Raw genomic sequence first — 26,106 nt, 5'->3', positions numbered from 1 at the left:
CGGGGGCCTGGACAGGGGGGCTGGCACCTGGAGAGACTGCGGGGCGTGCCTGCACGGCTGAGACACCGGGTCTGCGGGACGGTCACTGAGTCTGGCGTTCGCCGCGCTTTGGGTCTCCGAGCCCGTCCTCAGTTTTGGGCTGGAGAGCGTGTTTCCCACAGAGGCGACCAGTCCTCTGAGGCCCGGTCGCTCTGCGGAAGCACTTAGGGTCCCGATTTCAGGCAGCAGGAGGGCGGGACTCGCACCAGCCATGAGTCCAGTGCGAGAGGAGACACGCTGCCCGAGACCCCTGCCACAGAGACGGCGCCTGGGCCACGGCTCCCGACGGGGGACACTGCCCGGGAGGCCGACAGAGGCTCTTCCCTAAGGACAGGGCGGCCCCGAACCCCAGACCTGTCCCCTCCCAGGAAACGCCTGCAGCCCGCAGTCTTGCACTTTAAGTCATAGCCTTGGGCCCTGCAACGCTCAGCTGCTACACTCAGGGCCAGGGCACCACACAGCGGCATCCATCTCTCCTTCCGTCGGGTCCCCTCCGCACTCACGACCCCGGCCCCGGGATGACTCCCAGGCCCACCCCGGCCCCGCTGTGGACAGTTCAATGATGGCCCAGGGCTGCTCCTTGCCAAACAGAAACCTCCAGAAAAAGCATGCTGTCTGCCAAGGGTCACGGGATGCAGAGTGCCACCACTGACCTTTGTATCACTGTTTAGCGCCTGTATCACGCCCCCGACCCCAACCTCTAACAGAGAAGTCTCCCGCTGCAGGCCACCCCACACCCTGCAGAGGACAGCCCCCCACCAACCCACCCACCACAGCACGGCACGGCACCAACATCCTCAGGAGTGCAGGCGCCGCCCCGTGCCACGACCTGAAATCCCAGGAGTTTAAACCAGCGTGTGAGGACGGCCACTGCCATCCCACCCCCACACCTAACGTCACACCTGCGGAAAACCAACCCACATTTTGGGCTTCTTTCTACAGCTTCTTCCGAGCTTTCCACACGATCCCATCAATTACAAGACATTCCTCTCCCGTGAGAATTCACCGTGCCTTTTGTTTCAGCAACTTACTAGATAAACGCAAAGCACGCACTCGAAGGCAAGTCAGTCACATCCAGTTCAACCAGCCAAACAGAAGTGACTGTTTTGCTGTCATTCTTGCTAGCCTTTTCCCTGTGCAGGAACTAGCCGCTAACGCGCCTCTGCACTTGGGAAACTGTAGTACAGAGCAGAAACATCCTGGCCCGTGGCGCCAAGCGAGAGAAACCTTCAGCACAAACCGCGCTAACCCACTGCCCCTTGTGCGGAAGCTCGGCGAAGCCAGCGAGGAGAGGAGGGGCACGGCCCAGCGGCGGCCACGCACACAGCCGGGACCCCACACGCTTCGCTCCTTTCCCCAGATGGAGTCCCAGCACACGCAGGAATCTGGCTGATAACACGCAAATGAAAGCAAACCTCCTCATGTCAAAACAGCAGTGACTTTTTCCAAGTCTGTACCACCCCCCCAGGCCTTGGTGGTGGCTGCTTTTTCTCTTGTTGAGGGGGTGGGGCGGGGTTAATCCCACGCTTCCCCACAGGAGGAATCCCACTGACACACACTGGGATCACTCAGACACCCAAAAATGCACCACTGGCCCGAGAGGGGATCCCAGGGCGCAGGGCCTGGCATGCGCCGGCACGCAGGACACTGCCTGTTCTCACGGGGCTCAGCTGGCCCCACGGCGTGAGCTCACACACAGGCCCGGGCCGGGGACGCAGACCCATGGGGGCGGGCGGGAGCGGTCCCCAGGAGGAGATGGAGGGGCACACGGTAGGTACAGGCCTCAACCACAGGCAGGCCGAGGAGGCAGGAGGGCGCCCGTGTGAGGGACGCGGCTGGGTGCGGAGACCAAGGCAAGAGCCGGCTGCCAGAACCCAAGCCCTGCAGGGCACCCACGCCGCTGACGCCCAGGGGGCCGGCCGCCCCAGCAGCGACCCTGTGCCCCTCACCGTGCCCTGAGGCAGCCCCCCATGGGCGCCCCCTCTCCCAAGAGCCTGTGGGGCTTGTCATAAGGGGCGTCCGTGAGCTGCGGGCTGCTCCAGATACAGGCCCACCGCTCACACACCAGGGGTGGATGGCTGGAGGAGGCTCGTGGGACAGCCACCAGGAAGGCAGGGCCCAGCCGCCCCCAATGGATGCTGGGGCCGCCTGAGGACCCCGTCCAGGCCCCCTCTCTGCTCTCGAGGAGGAGGCCTTGGGGGACCCGCATCTGCCCTCAGGAGCGACCCGGCTGAGCACCCGGCAAGAGGGGACGCAGCCCCAGGCGGGAGTCCAGCAGCTCGACCAGAGCCCCCTCCCGTCCCCTGCAGAGGCCCCCTCCCCTACAGAGGCCCCAGCCCACAGAGCCCCTCCCCCACCCACCCCAGTTGCAGAGCCCCAGGCCCCAGGCCCGCAGGCCGGCAGGCCCAGGCTGCCTCCCACAGAGACTGCTGGCTGGCGCCTGGGGCCACGCGGCTGGAAGAGGCCCCAGGAGAAGCCGGGTCTGGGCCAGGCGGGAGCGGAGGAGGGAGGCGGGCACACCCCTCTGGTGTGAACGGCCCGGGGCCCTAAGCACCTGAGGGGCGGCCTGGGCCCTCCCAGGCTCGTCTGCTCTCAGGCGGCGGAAGTGGGGCTCTCCCCAGGATGACCAAAGGCCGTCCCCACAGACTCTGACCGACATAAACCATCAGAGAGGACAGACTGATTTCTGCAGGGCCCCACGGTCACAAAACCTGACTTTTCTCAAGACACCATTGAAGCCACATAAAAATCTCAGAAGGAGCGAGTCTAGTCTCTTCTCAGTATTGATATCCATTAAAAACATTTTTTAAAACCCATATTATATAGGCTAGCAGGCATATGCCAAGGAACTCTCAGGCATTTCATCAAAACACCCCACCAGCGAGCACCAGTGACAGTGCAACCCGGGTGAAAAGAAGACCCAGAGGACGTCGGACGAGATTTTGGAGACACTACCGCTGGCAAGGAATCTGGGAGCAAGCTGGGTGACTTCAACACATACCAATGTTCCAAGTCATCAAAGCCACACACGGACAAATACAAGTGAAAATACGTGAAGGAAAAATAAAAAACGTTCAGATGCGCAACATGTACGCCATTCAACCAAAGGCTACCCCCAAACACAACACAGTTTTAAGTCAAATGAACATGCGACAACTGAAAAGGGAAATCACTTTATCCGGGCAAGCAAACAGCAAACGACGCTGGAACAAGACGCCTGTGAAATCTGGGGACGACTGCAGGAAAACCGGGATGCCTGACGCTCCCCCTCCAGCAGAGGCTCCGCGTCATCCAAGAACCATGAATGGCACAGGAGGATCCGCTCTGCTCCCCAGGGGAGGTAACTATTGACTACCAGCTTTCAATGCACATGCTTCCGCACCCGATTACTCCACACTGTCCAGACAGCGAGTTCAGCAGGACCACTCCTACGGGAACACCACCCCACGCAGACACCCAGACGGTCAGAACAAGTGAATGTCCACGCTTCACCAGGCGGCACAAGCCCTGGGGCGGGGGCCGCAATGGGCGCCCACGGCCACCAGCAGACCATGGCTCGACGGCTGCCCCGGCCACATCCGCGGGGCCACGGCCGTTCCAGAAGCAACCAGAACCCGGACCCCGCGTGGCAGGATGGCAGCAGCCAGGCCCCAGACTCCACAGGAGCCTTCCCTACCGCTCCTCAGACTCGAGCCCAGGTCAGCCACACTCAGCTGCTCCCAGCCCCCAAAGAAGGCAGGCAGAGGTGGGTTTTGGAGGGACCACCTCTCCCCCCGCCCAGCTCCGGGCTCCCCGTCGCCTCCACACGTGGCAGGGCCTCGGGCTGCCGGCTCCGGGGAGGGGAAGGCTCGTCAGCATGGGCAGACAGCAGCAGGAAAGGCCGGCAGGGCCTGCCTGCACTGGCCCTCAAGGGGCACAGCCACGCCAACGAGGAGGTCCCAGCAACCTCAGGGGTGTGCTGTCAACCCCTCGGTAAGTGCACCATCTTTCTAGGAGCTCCAGGAGCATTTTTAAATAGTAGGCAATTCCACCTCATTCCACTTTTAAGTGTAAATGCTCTTGAAGAGGTCAAACCATGTGGGGTGTTTTTTTGGTGCAAGCAGAAAAGAGTGCTTTTTGAATGTCAACAAACATCACAAAGGTGGTGAGACCACAGCTTGCCAGGCTCCCTGTCCAATGAATGCCCCTCCAGGCAAGAGTAATGGCGTGGGTTCCTTCTCCAGGGGGTCTTCCCGAACCAAGGATCGGACTCACGTCTCATGCGGCTCCCGTGTCGCAGGGGGACTCTTAAGCGCTGGGCCACCTGGGAAGCCAGTGCCTGGCGTATCACACATCACACAGCTCCTGGGTCTGGACTATTTTAAGTAACTTCCACCCCTGCCTCCCCCCCTGCCTCAGTGCTGACCTCCACCCCACGGGGCTGGGCTGTCCGTCCAGGGGTCGACCGACGTGTACACGTGAGTCGCACAGCGCGTGTGAAAGCAAACCGGGAAGTTGCTGGACTCAGGCCGTAACAGTCTGGCCACTTCTCAAGGTGCTGGTACTTGACATCCTTTTAAGAAAATTATGACTCCCAATTTTAAGCTGGAAAGTCACTTGCAATTACTGCTTAAAAAAGAATCACAGGTACATGACTTTTTAGACTTTGGATACATAGTAACAACTGTGTGCAAACTAAAACGTTGAGTACTGATCCTCAAAACCACCAATATACGTCAATTATTGGAGGGAAAAAAAAAAAAAACAGGAGAAGCCTAAGACGTCTCTCAAGACCGGGTGCTCCGGCGTGGAGGGGTGGTTACGGGACAAGGGCGGCCCCAAAAGGCCGAGGGCTGACCACCCTCCACTGAGGCAGGCCGCCCCGGGGCTCTCCCAGGCGTCCCGCCCTGCCCGGCCTGTGGGTGCCCACTGCTGACCACCCGCCTGAGGGGGGCTCCACGAGGGCAGGGCGCCCCACACCCCCAGGAGGCAGCTCGGCCTCCGCAATCCGCTCCAGCACCCCCGGTCCGAGGGCCTGCAACCCTGGGCTCGCCCCTCGCTCATGGGTCCCCCATGAGGACCGTAATCTCACTGCGGTATCCGCTGTGAAACCCAACCACCGGGATCCAAGATGCAGTGTCCAAAGAACTGGAACAGCACACCGGGAGGTGCCCCGCGGCCTCCCACGCCGGACACGGTGGTCACGGTGGGCAGCAGGCCTGGGGGACACGGCGCCCAGCTCACAGGGGCAGCTCTGCAGGGGCTGCTGGAGTGAGCCCTGCAGGGGGGCAGAGCAGGAACAGACGGCCCGCCCTCGTGGGTTCTGTCCTCCCACAGCGGCTGGGATGCAGAGGCGACTCTGTTCTCCGAGTACTCCGTCAGAGGGAAAGGGGAAGACGTCCAGCCATGGTTTCCAGGAGGCGCACACCTCGCCCACTGCAAACTTCAGTCAAGGCCCAGGGGGGCAGTCTGGTGAGACGGGTGGACGGAGCGTGAGCAGAGAGCAAGCAACAGGCCTTCCGAGGCCCAGTCCCCCTGCTCACCGACAGGACGACTCTGCAGAGTCCCAGCAAGGCCTAGTTCTGCACACCCCTCATCACCGTGATGCAGATTCCTGCTCACAGAGAAAGAGCTACTGTGACCTCCCTTCCTCTGACCTTGGTAAGCAGCAAGACAATATGACTAGTACCAAAAAACAAACAAACAAAAAAGTCTTACCACATTTTAACTGCTGGTCACACACGGTACTCAATCTCCATGTAGCTAACCCAGTTCATTACAACTGCAAGGACTAGCAGATTCAAAGCTGCGAGACAAGGATGGAAAGTCACCTCATGACCAGTTCTAGAAGCAGAAGCCTCAGACTTAAAGGATGCGCCAAGGACGACAGAGGAAGGAACCGATAATTTACGTCAACGCCTTCACACCTGTGTCACTAACCACCCACTCTGAAGGCAGCAACTACCTCGGGAATCACTCAAGGGGGGCAGGATCCGGGGTTTAAACTAAAAGGCCACTGGTCACATACATGCAGTGCACCCCAACCAAAGCACGCAGCAGCAAGGGAGCAAATTCACTCAACAATCCTGCTCGAAAGCCCCCTGAAACCGTACTGATCACCTCTGTCTTGTCTGTGAACTTCCTGACGACTAATCACTAAGACCAGAAGCAACTGATTACAAAACTACTGCTGGGTTCTCTGCTGGATTCTGGTTACGTGAAACCGTCCCTGCAGAGGCCGAGGACAGCTGGTGGGTGACCAGGCAGGCAGGGTGAGGCTTCAGCAGACAATGAAGGGAAAACCGACTGAACGATGCCGTCCCACAGACGGTGGCCGAGACCCCGGCAGCCCAGGGACACGGAGTCCCGGGGCTAGCTGCAGGGACTCCACAGCTCTCACGGCAAGCCTCCACAACGTGCCCTGCATGGACCATCGGGAGGAAGGGGGGCAGCCTGAGCACCAGGATCATCTGTATCACAGAGAAACCCGGACTGGACTTCAGAACGCAAACCCGAAACCTTTGAAGCCCGGGAAAGACAGGGAGGCGGCACCAGCCGTCACTGAACTACCCCGGCCAGCGGAGGGGCGAAGACGAGAAAGGAGAAACAACGTGAGCGTGAGAACTACGGCACTGCTGTCCCGTTGAGACCGGACTCCAAGGACTAAACGTAGGCCTCCATCCCGACGGTAGAGGACGCCCCGAACGTGGACAGAGCACACGGGTGACCAGACAGCCTGGAGCATGGCCACCAGCAGTCTTGGGAGAAGAGGGCTCAGTCTCCTCCTGCAAAGACCCCCGGGCTCCAGGAAGACTTTTACCTGGTCAGTACAAGGACTAACAACAGCGCAGACCCGTGAGGACAGTGAGACGCCGCTGCTCGCGGGGCCGGGCCCGGGACGCTGGCGGTGGCACGCCCAGCAGCCTGCCCGTGCACAGCCCCCGCCCAGCACAGGGACCCGAAGCTGCAGGCACCAACCTGACCGCGTCCCAGGGCTCCGGGAAGAAGGCCTGACCGCGCCGAGCTCTCCGCCCGCGTCACGACAGGCCCATCCACGGTCGTGCCCACACCGGCGACTCCCCAAGCGGGGACAGTGGCGCCCCCAGAACACCATCGCTGGAAGACGGCCCTCTTCTCCCGCGCTCGGCCAGCCCAGGACGTGCCGAGGGCGGACGCCACGCCCAGCGACGCGCTCTCAGGCACACAGGCCGCGCTGAGGGGCGCACCAGACTCCTCCTCACTGACCTGGTGTCCCAGGGCAGCCCTGAACCTGTTCTCCCCAGCAGTTCATCCCACCCGTCAGACACCAATTTCAAGTCCCAGGACCCTCTCCCTGAGTGACTGAGGCCAGCCACAAGCTGAGAGCACAGACGCAGCACGCCCGCCAGGGCCAGGCCATCGCCCCCCGGGTCAGGCCGTCGGCAGCATGGCTTTCCAGCGTGACCACCCACATCCGCCTCCTAGCTGGCCCCGTGTGCTAAGACAGAGCTGCACGCCACCCTTCCCATGTCTTGCTAGGTCCAGCTGTCTTTCCATACTTACATTCAAGTATGCAATGCTTCTTTAAATAGCTTCTTCTAGCAGTTTCACACCGTTTAGATTCAAAACAAACTTGAGTAGGGTAGTAAAAAGACCATCTAGCTCTCGTGTAATATCCCTCTGGCTGGAATTCCAGTTATCAGTGGTCATCATGACAGATCACACTGATCGAAAAACGAAAGAAAACACCTGTGTGTCTGCCCATGCCAGCATCATTACGTGACTGTCCTAGGCATGTTACCTTTAAATAAGCTGGCATTAAACACAGCCTGGAGAACTAGAACATACTCCGAACAATGGAAAGGTGGACAGCTGTTTCTTCCCTCCCTGAAGACATGTTCAATAAGTTGCTAATCATTATTCCACATCAACAGGGAATTTTCATACACTCTCCAAATACAACAAAGAACACGTGTCAATGAGGTCCAGCACCAGCCTCAGGGTCCAGACGCAGCAGAACGAAGGGCTCCAGGAGCCCAGGCATGGAGTCACACACAGGAGGACAGGCCCCACTCAGGAAAGAATGCACCGAACACATTTGCATTTATTTTCTTTTTTTTTTTTTAAAAGCAAATGACAAAGACCCAGTTTACCAGCTTAACTTTTTTAAACCTAAGCTTAACATTACATATTTAAACAATTGTCAAAACTTACTAAGTTGCCAGCATTCATGCACAACTGGAAAACATCCTCAATGCACATTAAACCAGAAATGTATTACCATTAATGTATTAATATCATCACTACTAAATACTGAAAAAACTGAGATTATTCTGTGGAAGAGTCATCCTGGCAATGTTAACTTCACAGCAGGCTGAGACTACTCGGCTCACGTTTCAAACACAATGGAAAAGCAGTCCGTGCTGGTGTTAGTGTACGAAAGAGTCACGGCCACCTTGGATTACGTTTAATAAAAAGCAAAGTGCATACAGAGATTTACAACAATTTTAAAGACAAATAAAATGGTCCTATTACGTGGTCCCAACAGTAAACTCAACAGTCTATGACAAACAGGGCTCCGACGAGCTGTGTATAAATACTTTAGATTAGGTACAGTTATACTGAAAGTCGAGTTCGTTTGAAATCTTCAAAAAAATGTTCCTGTTAATCCTCGCATGGCGCGTGCCAGAGTTAGGGTTCTGCTACGCGCGTGCGGTCAGCTACTTGTTATCCAAGCGCAGCAGCTGCTCCTTACCATTTATCGTCAAGGACTTTAACTGGCCGTCTTCTTCAACTTCCACCCTTTCTTGACCATTCTCGACAATCCTGCGGGAGGGGAGGCAAGGGGGTAAAACGCATCTTAAAATCGTAGTATTAAATAAGTAGACATATATGTGAACCTGAATGCGTATCTTTAGAAGACTTGCCACGGATATACCTGAAGTCACTAATTCTGTGGCTGAAGCCAATGTCCTGAGCATGGACATTTCTTAAAGTAGATGACTCTGACACTGAACCAAGAGGCACCAGCCGTCCAAACGGTCAAGGTGCCACAACGGATGCATTTCCATCCCAACGCATCACTGCACACTACATGGGATGGTGTCCAATGTGTCACGTGAAGCTGACACTTCAAAGGAAAAGCTCTGATCGGAGACTGGGTGGCCGTCCCAGACACCAGGCCCTTCCCGGGGGTGGCACTGGTGACGCCCCCCACGCCTACACCTGAGAACAGACGCCAGGCCCACACCTCTTGGTGGTGATCTTCCTGCCGTTCACCACCTTCGTCGACGTCGATATGGACTTGTAGTTGCCCATCCCGCTCCCGCCGAAGGCCGAGGAGGAGGAAAACGCCGTGAGGCCCCCGTGGCCTAGCGAGCCGAAGGAAGTGTACCCTGTAAGAAGACAGCAGAGGGGTCAGGGACACGCGCAGCACGCGCAGCCGGCCCGGGGAAGCAGACGCGCCCCTGTAGAGCCAGGCCCTGCACAGACTGCGGGGCCGCCCAGGCACCTCCCCTACCGACGGGCCGGCACCCTGCCCCCCACGCGTCTCGCAGGATGGACCAAACCGCGCCACAGACTGGCACACCCAACAAGCTTCTGCTGGCTCCTTGCAACTGTGACCACAGGGGATACAAACCTGAATCACCAAGAAGCTGAGATAATTTTAGCAAGAATACCACAACAATTATCAGGAGAAGTATGGGTCTGGAGTTCATGGACTAATTCTCAGCTAAGAGGTGCTCACCTAGGACACAAAACCCTGACTTTCAGAAGTCACAACAGCACATCCACTCTGGGCTGGGGCTGAGGCTGCTCTGCCTGTTGGAGAGCCCGCTGCCTGTCCCACCCTAAATGCCCCCTTACCACAGAAACACGCCCTCCCCACGGCCCTTCCCATGGCTCCATGAAGGGGAGGACTGCGTGCCACACACACTGCTTAAGTGAAGCGCCGTTTGACAGGTGCGCCCAGCTTTCTCTTCTGTGCCTCTCCCTTAAGTTCCGGCATACCACACGGTATCTGAGGAGCGGACCTGCCGGGGAAAGCACGCTGCACCTGCCCTGGGTGACGCAGCCCCTGGCTTCGGAGGGCCGGAGTCTGGGAGCTGCATCCCCTGTGCTGCCCACAGAGCGTGTGACACGCACAAAAGGGCGGCCCAGAACAGACAGAGGAACTGGGCGGGCATCAGAGCAGAGCGGAGACGCTAACTCTTCATGTGGCCGCCTGCCCAACTCCAGCTGACGCACGGCCTCCAGTCACCAGTCACCAAACCTCACCAGTAGACTCCACACGGCTCGCGTACACGCAGGCCCTACCACAGCCTCGGCTCCTGATCCCATCAACTTGGACTCCCCCAGGACACTTCTTTTGGTTTTTTTTTTTTTTCAAACTGCCAAGGAGGTTAGATTAAAAAGGATTTAATGAGATTATCTGAGTTATTTCAGTTATTTATCCCAAAACCTCACTCCTTTTAACCAAGAATTTCATTAAATACTGGCCTTTAGTAGTTAAGATTAGAAGCAGGCTCTCAAGTATAACATTCTTGGTAAAATTAGGAGAAAAAATGTGGGTTACTAAGCAAAGATTCGTACACACACAAACAATGGTGAATCTAAGCTGTCCCACAAAAGGCGTGTGCACCACGCAAAGTGCCCTGAACTGAAGCAGCCTGCGCCGGCGCCGCTCCGACGCCGGGTGAGTCTGAGCGTGCAGTACCTGCATCAAAGGAGGGAAACGCCCCTCCAAAGGCGGGGAAGCCGCTGAAAGCAGAGAAGAACGAGCCCGTGCCTCGGCTCCGGCTTCCGCGGGGGCCCCTGCGACTCCCGAAGAACTCCTCAAACGGGTCTTCTAAAAAGAAACAGAAGTGCTTAGTGAAACCTGGACCCCAGGGTGCTTCTTCACAGGAGAGCTGCAAAGGGAATGTGGGCGATGCCTTCTGACACTGTTCCAGCAGGAGCCAAGCTTCTCCACAGTGCAGCTCACCTTCAGAGCACCAGTCCATCTAACCTGCGGCTTTCTGCGGCTTCCGAGACTCATCTAAAAACAGAACATGATGTGTCCCAACATAAACCTCAAGGTCATCAATACGCACCGCAGACCTGGGCAGAGGGCTGCGAACGGAGCTCTTCACACAGAGCTCTTTTTGGTTGTTGTTATCAGTCAATGAGCACTTACTGAAAACATGAATTATACAGACTTTAAAGAACTCATTGAGGTTCACTAGTAAATTCACTATGAAATCAATCAGTGCTGCATTTTTTCTAGGTAATGGGAATTCTCTGAGAAATAAAAGCAAAGACTCCTGACGGATGGTGAGAGAAAAGCACCCACGACGCAGACAAGATAAACAGCATGGCATGCTTCTAAACCAAGGCACGCGTGACCCAAGCGGGAGAGTAACACGTGTGAGCAGTGAAAGGAGCAGAACAGTAAACAGAACAAGCTGGTGAGCACAAAACCAGGCAGAAGCTGAGGCTCACAGCGCGCCCGTGCTTACAGATGGACATGACTCGAGAACCCCAAGGGAACCGGCAGTGACCGGAGGCAGACTGGGGCTTAAGGAGCGCTCAGAGTGGGGACGGGGAAGCAGGTGGAAACACTGCAAGCCTTTCTTAAGAGAGCCTTCAAAAATGCAGGAAAGCAGGCCTGAAGAAGCAGGCATTTAGAAAGCATGGTCACTGGCGGCTTCTTCAGAGATCCATAAGGAGGGCAGGAGAGAGAGGCGGAGCGAACAGGAACAAGCCCAGCACACACACTGCTCCAGCCCCATCGGGAGCCGGGGTCCCGGGCAGCGCTGGGAGGAGGTGCTGCTGTCAGCAGGACGGAGCCAGAGGCCGCTGCCTCTGAACCGCAGCTCCCGCGCCCCCCAGTGCATGCCACCGTGTGAGACAGAACATGAAGAAAGTCACTCGTGTCAGCTACTCTGTGAGCAGGGCCGACAGTCCCTTACCACATTTCTTAGAAGTATAAACACAGAGTTTAACCATAAACTTCAGAGTTAAAACGTTTTATAAATCTCTAGAGACTTCATCCTGTTCAAACAAAACCCAAGCGTTCTATTAAGTTACCTTTCACCTTATCCTTGTGAGGGGTCTACACAGCGACACTGCTTTCCACTCATCCAATTCCAGGACAGCAGGTCATCACTCATGTTACAACCGCCCAGGTCAAGGCACAGAGTGCAGTTTAAACTTGGTGTGATCACCTCCTTAGGAAGCAGCCATCAAGAAGCATCAACAGGAGCAGCTTCAGATGCTCACTGCCCTCATGTGCGCTCCTAAACCATGGTCTTCCGCAGGCTCCCAAGTTTACTTTATAAACAATTACACAGTCGTGTCCGCCTGCAATGTTCCTCTTATTACTGCTCTAAGAATCTGTCTACTTATAATTTAAGGTTCATACAGCAACTGAAATCTTCAAAGACTCTTCACCGAACTCCTGGGACCAACTTAAACCAGTGTCCACTTGATACCACCATTAAATGGTTTTGTTTACATGAAGCTAACTGAACTTTCGTAATTATAAAACCACCTCGTTCAGAAGCTGCTTCATAAGATGATTGAGTAATGTTGTAAGAATAAGGCCAGTTCAGTTTTATTTTTTTGTTTTCTTGTATTCTTGCGTTTTTGAAGTCTTTTTTTTTTTCACCTTGCACGTTTTTCCATTATACAGCCTAAATACGGAGGTTTTACAATTCCAGTAGCCACCGAATTTTAACGTTTAATTTCAGACAGTAAAGTCACAACAGTTAACCCTAAAAATGAAAAGTCTCATCTGTAAGTCATGGTGACACTAAAAAACAAATTAAAAGTCATGATTATAGTGATGTGTTAACAGGAGCCACTCTGAGACCAGCACTCCGACCTCCCATCACAGGCTGCTGCGGATGTGGAGAACAAGTGGCTTTGAGCTTTCGGGCTTCCCAGGCGGCGTAGTGGTAAAGAGCCTGTCTGCCAATGCAGGAGACATGGGTTTGATCCCTGGGTGGGGAAGATCCCCTGGAGGAGAAAATGGAAACCCACTCCGGTATTCTTGGCCATGGGAACTCCCATGGACAGAGGAGCCTGGCGGACTACAGTTCACGGGGTCACAGAAGAATCAGACGTGACTCAGCACGTCATAAGCTTTCACAACCTTCAGCCTCCAAGCTAAATACAACAGTTAAAGACCTTCTCATCCAGCAATTCAACCTACTTCAGGGACATCAACTCATCAAACATGGAAATAACTTACTAAAGGACCCCCAAGCATTTACAGTGAAAACGGAAAATTACCTAATTACATAATTTTTCAATATACAAATGGAGAGCATGTTAAATGAAGGTTTTTAAAGTGTCATCAAGTTTAAGCTTTAGAAAAAGTACACAACTCTAACATCTGAAAAGCGTTCAGTGGGCTTGCAACTGATGACAAGACAAAGGTTGGTTCCCCGCTCTGTCCTTTTATCTCATTTATGTTTTCCAAATTCTTATGTTCAGTCTGTATGGTTATTATTTTTGAGGTTAAAAGGAGTAAAAACTGCATTTAACTTGTAAGTAAATTTGAATCAGACATAATGTAACCGAACATACTGCCAAGGACGTGTTCGATGTCACTCCACCAAGTGCCCAGAAGCACCCCGCCAGCAGAGGCAGAGGTGCTGCTGAGGGCGAGGGCACGGGAATGCGGCGGGGGCAGAGGTCCTGTCCGGAGCAGGCCCCAGCTGCCTGGAGCTACAGCCTGCGCTACGTTCTTGAGCCCGCTGTGCACGTGTTCACACCACTGCACACAGCTGTGTCTTCCTGCCTGTCTACACCCTGCCACAGCACAGCAGACGCATCTCTGGGTCAGCGTTTCAGCAGGGGCCCCTCCAGGAGAGGTCGGCGCCCGGACCTCACCTCCTACTTGGGAGGTCAGCGTGTTCTCCACGACACACACGTTCCTTATCAAGTTTAGCTCAGTTACGACCTTGCTATGGTTTGCTGGAGATGAATCATGGTTGAAGGAGATAGCACGTGTGGATGTCAAGGAGTGGACAAATTCTTTGTCCATGTGAAGGGGCCACCTCGAGGGTGTTCTCGGATGAGAGGAACTTGTGGATCAGACAGCCTCGTGGAGAAGACTGGCCTCCCAGGGGATGGGCCCCTCCCACCGCACGTGGGCTGAACAGACCACAAGGCCGACACTTCCCACAAACACAAGAGCCTTCTCCCGTCCGACGGCCTCTGACCTGGAACACTGCTGGTTCTTCAGCCTGATGGCTTTCGGAGTCAAACTGGGACATCGGCCCGCAGATCTGGAAGGTGTGTGTTCTCATAATCAAACAAGCCCATGATTATACTAAACTTCTGACAGAGAGAGAGGGGCACACGCTGCTGGGTCTGTCTCCCGGGAGAACGTAAATACAGGATTGACCAGTCTGTCAGAAACACCTCCCCGGTCACGGCACAAGTGTGTTCAGCCAGGTGCTTTCCCGCAACAACGCTGCATCATGGGATACAGACACACGGAAACAGGCCCGAGTCCAGCCTGTTAAGTTAATGAAGACTTAACTCTTCCGGCTCCCTGTTCAGGTGTCCTGGATAAACACTCCTCCGCAATCCTACACGGTCCTGCTCTTCTCAGAAATACCAAGCCAAATCCACTAAGGTGATGCTTGCAAAATACCTAAGTAATAATGTCAAACTTACGACAAAAAATACATTAACTGAATGCTGTGAAAAAACAATAGAAAACATGTCACAAATGTTTACACGAGTACATACATGTAAGAAGGCCTAAGGGAAGAACTAAGTGAAGGGTATTTAGAGCCATACAAGCCCCCAGGAGCAGAGCTAAGAGCCTGACCGAGACGCTCAGCAAACTGAGCCCGCAGTGTTTTCACGGAGCTCACCACCCAGTCCGCAGGCCACACACACACACACACAACTGCACAACAGAGGAAAACACCACAAACTCTTAACAAGCATCATGAACATTTCAAACAAAGAAAACAGGCCACTCCACTACAGTCTCAATGCTAAGCAACAGCAACCCTGAGAAAACAGCGACACATGAAACTCAAAAGCCAAGACAGCAGACAAGACTCCAATGCGATCACCCCACCCTCATTAACCCCAATGCCACAAGCTAAAATAACACTCCTTCACAACAACTCTAAGTTTATAACATTTTCTTCTCACATGTTCAGAAGCAGAAAACAACATATCTGAAAAGAATCTGAAATAAACAAACTTAAGTGACTCAGAAACAGCCATGGGTGACACAGGCTGGAACCCGGGAGAGGAAGGCTTTGAAGCACTTCTCCAGGGCTGACCCAGCATCTGGGTGGTGCCTAGCACTGAACGGCAACCCTGGGATTAATACTTGGCAAACGAGCATCATACTTTCAACTGTGCACACAGCTTCATTACAAAATGCAATTTCTAGTCACACCACAGGCCTAACTGGAACACTCTATTTTCTAACAGTTACAAAAATCTATCCAAGCCAAGGATGCCAAGCACACACAAGGGATCCAAACCCCCTACTTCAGTTGTGACGGAGGCTGGGGTCCCTGCAACTCTACCCCTTGCCAAGGAGCTGTGAGGGAGCCGCCCTCCCCCTGACCTGCGGCCAGGACAGCCCACCGCCCTCAGCCACAGGGACCACCACGCCACGAGGAAGGAGTCCAACGTGGACTCCTGCATTTACTTGGAAAGCTCCGCCATGAGGGAGCTGGGAAGGCCATTAAAGTCTCAAAACCAACTCCGGATTCCCAGGGAGATCACACAAACCCTGGGGCCCAGCCACTGCTCTCGTGACCCAGAAAACAACCCTGAGAGTGACCTTCTCAAGAAGCCTTTCCTCTCCCTGTCGAGGGCAGAGGTGGTAGGACCACAAGGCTCATCTGCCCGGTACCCACCCACACAGAACTGTCCTGAAACGCCAGCTCCACCTTCAACAGGAGGAGGTCCCAGCCACTAATGGGCTGGGCCAACCCAGCACCCCTCCCCCGAGGGGGACAGGGGCTCAGCAGGGCCTTCCCAGTCGCCGAGCCACAGGGGACTGCCCCCCGGGAGGGGCCACCACACCTGTGCTGCCTCCACAGCCGCAGCCCCACTTCACCAGTGCCCGCTTCCAAACCACGCTGCCTCCAAGCTGTCTACACACCACAGGGTGCACAGGGCCCCCAACAATGGCCCGCGACCCTGACCTCGGGTGGGAGGCAGGGCCACTGCAGACAGGCAGGCGGCTCCGTCCCGTCACTCCTGTCCACGTAAGAAGGGACACGTGGACGTGCAGAGGAGACACCGTGTGAAGACGCAGGCCGGCTGAGGCGGCCAGAGCAGCGGGCGAGTGCCAGGGAGGGCCCCGGGCCCGGGCGCCCACTCAGACGGCCGGCCTCGGGTCTGCAGCTGCCGCGTACGGTGCTGCCCTTCCCACGCCCCCAGTCCCCTCCGGGGCCGCAGGGAGCCTTCAGGCACAGGTCGTGGAAACTCTTTATTCTAGAGGCTCTGCTCAGGGGGCAGTGGCAGGGCCTCGGGCGCGGGCCCACTGTCCTCACTCAGCAGCTCCTCACACTCCTCGATGAGCTCCTCCGGGTCCCCGGGGCTGGCCTCGTCCTCACTGGAGATGAACTCCAAGTCCTCACTGGGGAGCTCACCCCCGCCCAGGCTAGCGCCCTCGCTGGGCTCATCATCACTAAAGAGGTCGAGCTCCTCGCTGGACACCACGTCCAGCACCTCACTGTCCTCCTCGCTTGTGCTCTCTGCCATCGCCTCCTCTTCAGGCTCCAACTCCTCGCTGGCCGCCTCCTCGAACCCTGGGGGGAGAACGACCGGCTCACTACCCTCCCCCGTGGTGCCGAGCGGGCCTGCCTGGCTCGTCCCTTCCTCTCCCGTCACCCCAGCACTGGCCACCGCGAACGCGCTCCCGCTCCCGGCCTCAGAGCTGGGTCACAGAAACGCCTCCTGCCAGGACTCTGGGGCTCAGCGGCTCTTCCATCTGAGAGCATCATTTCACCAACACCATCCTTTCATGACAAGCCAAGGATGGGATCACCGTTAATTTAAAGTAACATGATCCCTACACTTGAATGTTTCCAAAGGAGGTTCTCCGAGGGCTGTGGGGAAGTCAGCTAACCCGGACAGCCCCACCGGCCCCTCTTGTCTCAAAACTGGCTTCTCCCCGACTCCCAGGCCTGCAGCCTCTGCCCACAGGCGGCATGCCTCACAACGAATGCGCTCCTCGGGCACAGGACTCAGTCCTTCCCACCAGCTTCTTCAAGGTCCCTCCCCTTTCATCTGGGCCGTCTGAAATCAGACACGGGGTTTTACATTCTGATAAATGCAAACTGAAGCTCAGAATCTTTTAACAGGACTTTGAGCTACTTTTTTTTGGAAAACAGGAGAGGAAAAAAGTTGGTGTGGAAAATTTCGACAAAAAAGAACACACTCCCCTGAACGTATCTGTAACAGGGTTGATGCGGCTGCCGAGAAACATCAACTCCATGCCTGCTGAAGCAGAGCACCCTCAGCCCCACGGCCACTGAGCCCTGCACTAGACGTACCGCCTGCGGGCCGCACTGTCACTTCATACATGTAGTAGCCATGGAGCAGCTTCTCTTCCCGCGTGTAAATCCTGAGAGCCTGAAAATGGAAGTCACCTAGAACACCTACAAGAATGGATTGGAGAAGCATCACTGCCACAGGGACCACGAGAAACGGGAAACTGCTTGCGCAGAGCGTGCGCATCTCCAAGTCCCAGGCAGAGGCTGAGGGGGCCGTCCCCCAACGGACTCTGAACCCAGGAGAAGAAAACTCCACCCAGCATCCTGCAAACCATTAACTCTTCTGACTCAAGTTCACATGCACATCAAGATTCCCTCGAGTGCACAAAGCTCACCTCAGAAGACGTGAAGGTCAGTGCTCACATTACTCACTCTTCCACCCCCAATTACCCTCTCTCCCTCTCTTCACTCCAGAAGAGCTGCTCAAGGAAAACCATTCTTAGTGAGAAAGCTTAACCTGTCAGACTTTCTTCCCCAAGAAAAACACAGTCTGGCTACCATCACACACTGAGGACCCTGTCCTGACACTCTTTTTAAAGAAAACCACCCTGTGCCAGAGCTGGTATGGGCGGGCCGGCCTCGGGCATGTGAGGCGGCCTGCCCTGCCCTCCTCAGGCCTGAGGGACCCTCCATGCCCGGCTCAAGCAGGCAGACTCCTGGCCAGTTTCACCAGACACTACCCTGCTCCCCCAAAACACATCGGGAGCTTGTTAAGGTTGTAATGAGACACAAAGGTAATTTTAAGGCAGAAAAGTCATTAAAACTCTTCTGTTTTTCTTACAGTAATATTTCCTACAATTATAAAGGACAATCAATAAAGAACATAATCACATCTCATATGATCCTTACAGGGAGCCTTCCCAGGATGTATTTGTTTACTGCAGCAGTAAGTAATGCAAAAAAAGCCTTCAAATGAGTCTCTTCCCCCACCCCAACACTCCCCTGCTTAGCTTTTGTTGTTGTATTTTATACACTAGCAGATACACACATCCCTCCTCCACAAGCCACTCTCCCAAAAACCAAGCTGTACCGCAGTGAACAGTCAGCACGGCCTCGCCGACCCCCACACGGAGTGACGGCAGACTGCAGCCTGTGACGGGCCCACACCTACCGGACACGGCAGGGCCTGACTCCTCGCCACGCCTGCGACGTGCGGGTCCACGGCTCCCCTGTGTGACCTGCAGACAGACCTGCTCTTCCTGTTGCCCTCCTGAGGGGGTTGCAGCAGGTGTCTTTGTCTTTTCAACCAGGCTCCAGGCAGTGAAGGAGCAGACACAGAGCGCTGTCTCCCCATCCTGGAGCCAGAGACAACAGACGTCGCGGTGCGCACGGCGAGCGGCCCAGCTCCACACCACCGCCAACCCCAGAGCCTGACACGCGTCCCTGCCACACCGCCTCGCGTCAGGTGCCAGGACGTGGAGGCCAGCGGCTGGGAGCCCTCTCCTACAGCGAAGAGCAGCCAGAGCAGCAGGTCTCCCAGCAAAGTTATTCTCAAAGACGAACACTCATGGTGCCTTGCTCTAGAGGTGTCCTTTCTTTCCAAGAACTGCAAACTCAACAGTCCTAACACCACAATCAGAAAAACAAAGACAAGTTTATGGATCAAACATCTTCTGAGCAACATCTGCCTTGATGCTTAGTGTTTTCAATCAGACTCCTACATGGGAAATTCAGAGAATTCACTGTCCCACCAGGAGCAGCCCCACCTCCTTCCCACTGCAGAGGAAGCTAATGAGTGAAACACACGGCCAAGGACACAACTCATTCAAACCTTTATTATGTTCATGTGCAAGGTGTAAATTCCACATTCAAACCCTTATTATGTTAACGTGCAAGGTATAAATTCCGAAACATCTTCCAAAGGAAAAAGGGAAAAGGATTTAGTTAAACTCACGTACTGCTCAGATAGCAAGTTTAAGGACAAGCTACAACAGTGGTGAAACGGAAAGGGTATGTCCGTCTTTGTGAGTCATGAACATGTTACGTAAATGACGACCCAGATGATGAACTTACCGAAGAAGTCGAATGAAAATGGGTCCCTTCCACCAAAAAATTCCCTGAAGACGTCTTCTGGGTTTCGGAATGTGAAGCCAAACTCAAACGGACTGTCGAAGTGACTTCCACCTACAGAAGCAAGCACAGCTCAGTCAGGGACTCCCATGCGGCAGGCACATAACCACTGTCTACAAAACATTACTATATGCATCCTGACCCAAAGAAGGAAAAATTTTCATAAACCCGAAGCTCGCTCAAGTCCTGCTGAGAGCAAAGCCTCCTGCACCGGGAGCTGGGAAACGCATGCAGGTCAACATCCCCGAGCCACACGCGTGCCGAGGACTGCCACCAACTCTGGATGCGTCACCAACACACAGCATTTCAGGCTCAGAAACAGGTGCTCAGGTGTGTGTACAGGAGGTCTGAAGCGTGCGTGTCCCAACGCCCCCATGGAGCTCACAGGACAGCAGGTTACTGCGTAACTTTTCATCAAAAACACACACATCTAAGCCTCACCACCAGCGGCAGTTACTTCGGTGGTTATTTAGTTTTTTGATAGAACATCCAGTAAGGATGTTTTTGACACAACATCCAGTATTGATCCCAGGGTACAAACTCACAGTGTGTTATAGTGAAGTTTTACATTATTTCCTATCTACAAAAGGTACACCAGTATGTACTTTCTAGTACAACAAGATTTTTAATAGGCCTTTTCCAGGCTATCAGTTTCTCCTTCCTCTCCCCAGTTCGGCCTACTCTCCAAACTGCATCCGTATTTATTGACAGACTGAATCCCCGTAAGACTGTGTCATCAGACCACCTCTTTTCATCACGAGGCCAGGAAAAAGACCCGTGTCGACGCACGTACCTCCACCGCCACCATTTAATCCTTCTTTGCCGTATCTGTCATAGATGTCCCGTTTTTTAGCTATAAATTTAAAAAGACAAGTCAGTAACGACCAAGCTCTCTTCCCTCAAGTTCAATAAAACGTTTCTGAAGCTGTAAACCAAAGACCCACCACAGCTCTCAATGTCCACACTTCCTTTTGAAGAGCTAGGACTCCCTTACTGTAAATGAAAATAGGAAGCAGGGACACTTAAGGCCATCGAAGTCTGGTGGGCTGCAGTCCCCGGGGTCGCAAAGAATCGGCTGCAACTTAGGGACTGACCAACAACACTCCCTTAAAAACACCTCAGAGTATTTTTAAGTTAAATTTAAAAGACTTATTAGAAAAAAAAGAAAAAAACTTAATTTCACTCTACTGCTCAACGTGTGCCCATGCACTCCATCAAAACCCCACTACAAAGTTGCAAAGCAACTCCACCCCTAAACATGGACCTCACTCCAAAGTCCAACTTGGGGAGAAGACTCATGGCACGACCAGGAACAGGACAGGGCCTCAGTGACGGCAGAAAGGAGCCGCACTGGGAGCCGGCCCGCAGCCTGGCTTGATCCCGGGTGAGGCAGCAGCCCGCCCACGCCCGGACGACAGCCATCTCGCCACTCAGGCTCTAGAATAGGAGCAGTCACAGTGCAGCCCTGCTCAGACACGTAGCTTCTGTAGACACACCTGTGTGTGGCAAGTAACGGGGTAATGGGGAAACAAGTGTGGTCATCAGAGCCTCAAGAACAGTAACTGTGGGTCTGTGCCGGCGACTCCTGGAACTGAACGCTTCCTAAGGACACATGAAGAATACACTCCCCCTTACAAAAACACACAAAAAGCAGCATTTTCATGGGAGTTTAAAGGTTCTGCTGCTGCCAAAAATCACGTTTGACATTTGAATTTACTTGTCAGATTTTCTAATGTTCTTGGTCTGTGAATCCACAAATCTGGGAGTGCTGGATCAGGCACACAAACAGGACAACGACAGTCAATGACAAAAGATACTCATGAAGTAAGATGACTAAGCCTTCTTTTAAAATCAAGCAGGTGTCCACTTCCTCTGCTCAGTGAATCCACCTCTAGCCTTTTAAATGCCTTGGCCTTGATTCACACCAGGTCATTCAGAACTGCTTCCTGGCAAGGTGGTGTCAGTACTTTTCCAGTTTTCTTACAAAGTTCCACAGTCCGCTCCCTGCCCCAAGGCTGTTCTTACTGAGAACCCAAGGCCTGGCTAACCCTCTCTGTACGACCCCTGAAACTAAACCAACAGACCTGAGCTTCCAGTGCCCTTCAATTCCTAACTCCAACAGGGCAGGGAAACCTATAAGCTGTGGAGTCCAAACCTCAACTGTGTGCGCAACACCTGACTTCCCAACACTCAGGAGGGCCTTCCAAGGGGGAGGTCAGCACCTCAGCGCCGGGCGCTCAGGAGGGGGCGGGGGCGAGAGGCCACGACACCCCAATCCAGGCGGCCTCCAGCGCCAGGCAGCGTCCGGGCCTGCCCGTCCTCTCACAGAGCCACCCAGGAGACTCCTGGAGGCCAGGGCGCCCGCAGCACTCACAGGGCCTTATCAGGAGGCTGGCAGGGACAGGACGCCCAGTCTGCCCAGAAAACCCCCCTCACGGCCTCAAACCCCCCGGCCACGCCTCCCTCTGCAGGCCCCGCCCGGGGGGTGCAGCCCCCACACTCCCCACTTACCGTCTGACAACACCTCATATGCCTCAGCTACTTGCTTGAATTTTCTCTCCGCTTCTTCCTTGTTCTCGGGGTTTTTATCTGGATGCCACTTCAGTGCCAGTTTCCGATACCTTAAAAAGGAGTTAAGGGTACTGATCACATCCGACATCCAGGGTGGTGTCTAACATGTCACATGAAGCAAACATTTTCAAAGCAAAAGCTCTAATCTGAGACCAGACAGACGTGGCACACACCCTGCCCTTCCCCCAGGGGCAGCAGCAGTGACGCCCCCCCCACACCCGCGTAAGAGAACAGAGAACAGGCCCACCCCTTGGGTGGTGATCTCCATGCCAGTCACACCCTATTTAAGAAGAGTACTGCACCATGGCGCTCCTGGGTGTGACCATGCACGGCATGAGAAATCCCACAGCCCACTGTAACACAGCTGAAACACCATCCATTTTCTGCTATACATTAATACCAAGTGACTCAAACAGATCCCAGTTTACCCTGAGAGCTGCCTGTGACCTGAGACTTTCCTCAGGTCCGTCCCTGGGGCCAGGCCCTGGTCACAAAGTTGCAGCAAGGACACAGGGGTGCAGGGCTCAAACGCCACATGGACCGGAACCGGCCACAGGGCGGGGACTGGAAGCAAGCCCACGAGGACGTCATGGCTGCGCCCCATGAGCGCCAAGGCGGTCCTGTTTCTAAGTCCAACATCAAAGTTCTTTGGGCTGATCTCATACCCTCAGTGCGTTTCTGATCTAATTCCAGCAGAAATGGAGTCCATGTCCCAAGATACAGTACCAGAGGAAACCAAGTGGCCTTCTCCCCGAATGACAGGTGGGCCTAGGTCTGGAGAGGCACAAGCTAACTTGTTAACCGCTATCTAACATTCAAACTAGACTGCAGCAGAAACTCACAGCACGCAAACCGCCATCTGGTCTCCACAGGCCGTGAAAAGTCACACCACAGGTGCGCAGAGGCACTCTTTCAGAACACGATTACTTACGCCTTCTTAATATCCTCGGCCGAGGCGTGTCTCTGCACGCCTAGAACTTCATAGTAATCCACCATGTTTTAACAGGCTGCTGGAACGAGTCCTGCAATCAGAAATCCACGGTCAGTGACGAAACGGTCCAGGCGGGGCTGGTAGCGGGGGTACGGGGTGGGGGGACGGAGCAGGAGGTGGGAGATGTCACCTCGCCTGGGCACTAACCACCAGCCTGTCAGGCCAGAGCCTCGTCTGGGAGCCACTTCCAAGTCTCACACCCTAAGACCCTTTCTGATGTAGGAAAAAACGCTTTGAAATAGGCTAAGAATAGCCTCAACTAAATAAAACCGACAGGTGACTCTGCAGCAGCCTTGGGGCCCGCTGCCCACCAGCTGCCAGGCCCCTGGTCCAGACCGACTGGAGCGTCGTCCCCTCCTCACGCCCTGTGCCAGGCGCTGGGCAAGACTGCAGCCACCTGACCAACACCCTGTCCCCAGCCTGGGGACGCCACAGGGAACCGCAGACACCCTCCACGGCAGGCTGCCCCGCCTGACTCGGGGCTCTGACTCGGGGCTGTTCCTGTGACTGCCTCCCGGGCCTCCAGCACCACCTTGCCGGCAGCGCAGGGAGACGGCAGCCTCGGAGCGGGCCTGCAGGGACTCACGGGATGGGAACCCCCGAGTTCACCTCCTCTACGACGGTGGGGCCTCGAGTCACACGCCAATCACGACTGACACACCTGCCGCCTCTCAAGACGTGAAGTCCAGCGAAGTCCGTCTTTAATCTGACTGGCTAAGTCACCTCATTAAACCAATGACCAACAACTGACATGAAACAGACCACACCACACAAGCCTTCAAAACTATTCCAGCCAGTAAGTCAAGGTATTCTGTTGGCAACTGAGCCCTGAACTGAAGCCAGGCTTTCAGTAGCCTTCCCCCAAATTCTAAGACCACGTTTTGAGAAGAAATATTCTGACTGTAAACAAATTTACGAGACCATAACCTCCCTGAGACCATTCTGCTGAGGTTAGATATAAATATGGCCCCAACCGGAACACACTGTGTCTCTCAACACCGGGCGCACAGCTGTATTGTGTTTCCACTTTTCCAAACTGGGGAGCAACTCATGGTAAAAAAACAAGTCTGCTGCATCGTGACTCAGCATGCAGGTATGCACACCCGCCGGCACAGCCCTCCCTGACTTTATAGAAGGCTGGCTGCATCTATCTGAGCATCAGAAAGACACAGGGAGAAGCCCTCCTTACCAGTCCAACAACTTCATGCAGCAAATAATAGATATCAAAGCAGAATCAAAACTAGAAACCCCTCTGACCAACTCAAACTCCCTATAAGTGTTAGGTAAAAACCCAACACACACATCTGAAGAGCCAGCTGAGTGCCCAGGAAAGCAGGACCTCAAGTACCAGAAACAGAGTTAATTACACCAAGAATGGTGATCCCGAGATTGGGGGGCGGTTTTGTTCTTGCTGTGTTTTCAAGATGGGACTTGTTTTGCTGGACAGGAAACTAATAGCTGCGATGAGGATCCACAGAATACAGGTTCCTCTAAAGTTTCTAACATTTCTTGGCACCACCTTCAGGACTGGAATGAAAACTGACCTTTTCCAGTCCTGTGGGCACTGCTGAATTTTCCAAATTTGCTGGCATATTGAGTGCAGCACTTTCCCAGCATCATCTTTTAGGGCCTGAAATAGCTCAACTGGAATTCCACCACCTCCACTAGCTTTGTTCATAGTGACGCTTCCTAAGGCCCGCTTGACTTCACATTCCAGGATGTCTGGCTCTAGATGAGTGATCACACCATCATGACTGACTGGGTTGTAAAGATCTTTTTTTTTTTTTAAATAGGCAAATTTATTGTAGGACACTTGGACAGTACGATTAAATGGAATGGAAACGCATACGTATCCTTTTGGAAATCAGCCATGATTTGAATTTAAAAATCATTACAAGCAAAATTTCATTTCATCATGATGCTTTGTTTCTTCTTTTCATTTTCTTCTTTTTCTTTTTCAATCTCAGCAACATATTTCTCAAATCTCTTCAGGATTTAAACTCTTTTTTATATAGTTCTGTTTATTCTTGCCACCTCTTCTTAATAAGTTCTGCTTCTGTTAGGTTCATACCATTTCTGTCCTTTATTGTACCCATCTTTGTATGAAATGTTCCCTTGGTATCTCTACTTTTCTTGAAGAGATCTCTAGTCTTTCCCATTCTACTGTTTTTCCTCTATTTCTCTTGCATTGATCACTGAGGAAGGCTTTCTTATCTCTCCTTGTTATTCTTTGGAACACTGTTTTCAAATGGGCATATCTTTCCTTTTCTCCTTTGCCTTTAGCTCCTCTTCTTTTCACAGCTATTTGTTTTTTAAGGCCTCCTCAGACAGCTACTTTGCCTTTTTTGCATTTCTTTTTCTTGGGGATGGTCTTACTCACTGCCTCCTCCTGTACAATGTCACGAACCTCTGTCCAGCCTCTTCAGGCACTCTGTCTATCAGATCTAATACCATGAATTTATTTGTCACTTCCACTGTATAATCGTAAGGGATTTGCTTTAGGTCATACCTGAATGGTCTACTGGTTTTCCCTACTTTCTTCAATTAAAGTCTGAATTTGGCAATAAGGAGTTCATGATCTGAGCCACAGTCAGCCCCCGGTCTTGTCTTTGCTCACTGTATAGAGCTTCTCCATTCTGTGGCTGCAAATATGATCAATCTGATTTTGGTATTGACCATCCGGTGACGTCCATGCATAGAGTCTTCTCTTGTGTTGCAGGAAGAGGATGTTTGCTATGACCAGTGCATTCTCTTGGCAAAACCGTTAGCCTTTGCCCTGCTTCATTCTGTACTTCAAGGCCAAATTTGCCTGTTATTCCACGTATCTCTTGACATCCTACTTTTGCATTCCAGTCCCTATGATGAAAAGGACATCTTTTTTGGGCGTTAGTTCTAGCACTCATCTCACACGCTAGCAAAGTAATGCTCAAAATTCTCCAAGCCGGG

General features: G+C 53.8%; 1 protein-coding gene across 4 annotated transcripts in view; it reads right to left on the bottom strand.

Moving 5' to 3' along the window:
* The window catches only part of DNAJB6 (DnaJ heat shock protein family (Hsp40) member B6), a 54,642-nt gene that overhangs the window by 9,737 nt on the left and 18,799 nt on the right, over window positions 1-26,106 (bottom strand). For 2 of the 4 annotated variants that reach the window (XM_043871854.1, XM_043871853.1), the window contains exons 2-8: window positions 23,101-23,191; window positions 22,110-22,219; window positions 20,392-20,451; window positions 19,542-19,652; window positions 10,715-10,846; window positions 9,248-9,392; window positions 8,753-8,823 (exon numbers count right to left, since the gene is read on the bottom strand). In XM_043871854.1, the coding sequence (XP_043727789.1) occupies window positions 8,753-8,823; window positions 9,248-9,392; window positions 10,715-10,846; window positions 19,542-19,652; window positions 20,392-20,451; window positions 22,110-22,219; window positions 23,101-23,165 (694 nt within the window). In that variant the 5' untranslated portion in view covers window positions 23,166-23,191. Of the gene's footprint in view, window positions 1-8,752; window positions 8,824-9,247; window positions 9,393-10,714; window positions 10,847-19,541; window positions 19,653-20,391; window positions 20,452-22,109; window positions 22,220-23,100; window positions 23,192-23,821; window positions 24,072-26,106 lie in introns of those variants that run through there. The other 2 variants (XM_043871855.1, XM_043871856.1) reach the window with 2 other exon arrangements.

The sequence above is a fragment of the Cervus elaphus genome, chromosome 18 (assembly GCF_910594005.1).
Source record: "Cervus elaphus chromosome 18, mCerEla1.1, whole genome shotgun sequence".
In the NCBI taxonomy this organism is placed as follows: Eukaryota; Metazoa; Chordata; class Mammalia; order Artiodactyla; family Cervidae; genus Cervus; species Cervus elaphus.
The sequence above is the reverse complement of the archived record's forward strand: the minus strand, read 5'-3'. Positions and strand labels throughout refer to the sequence as shown.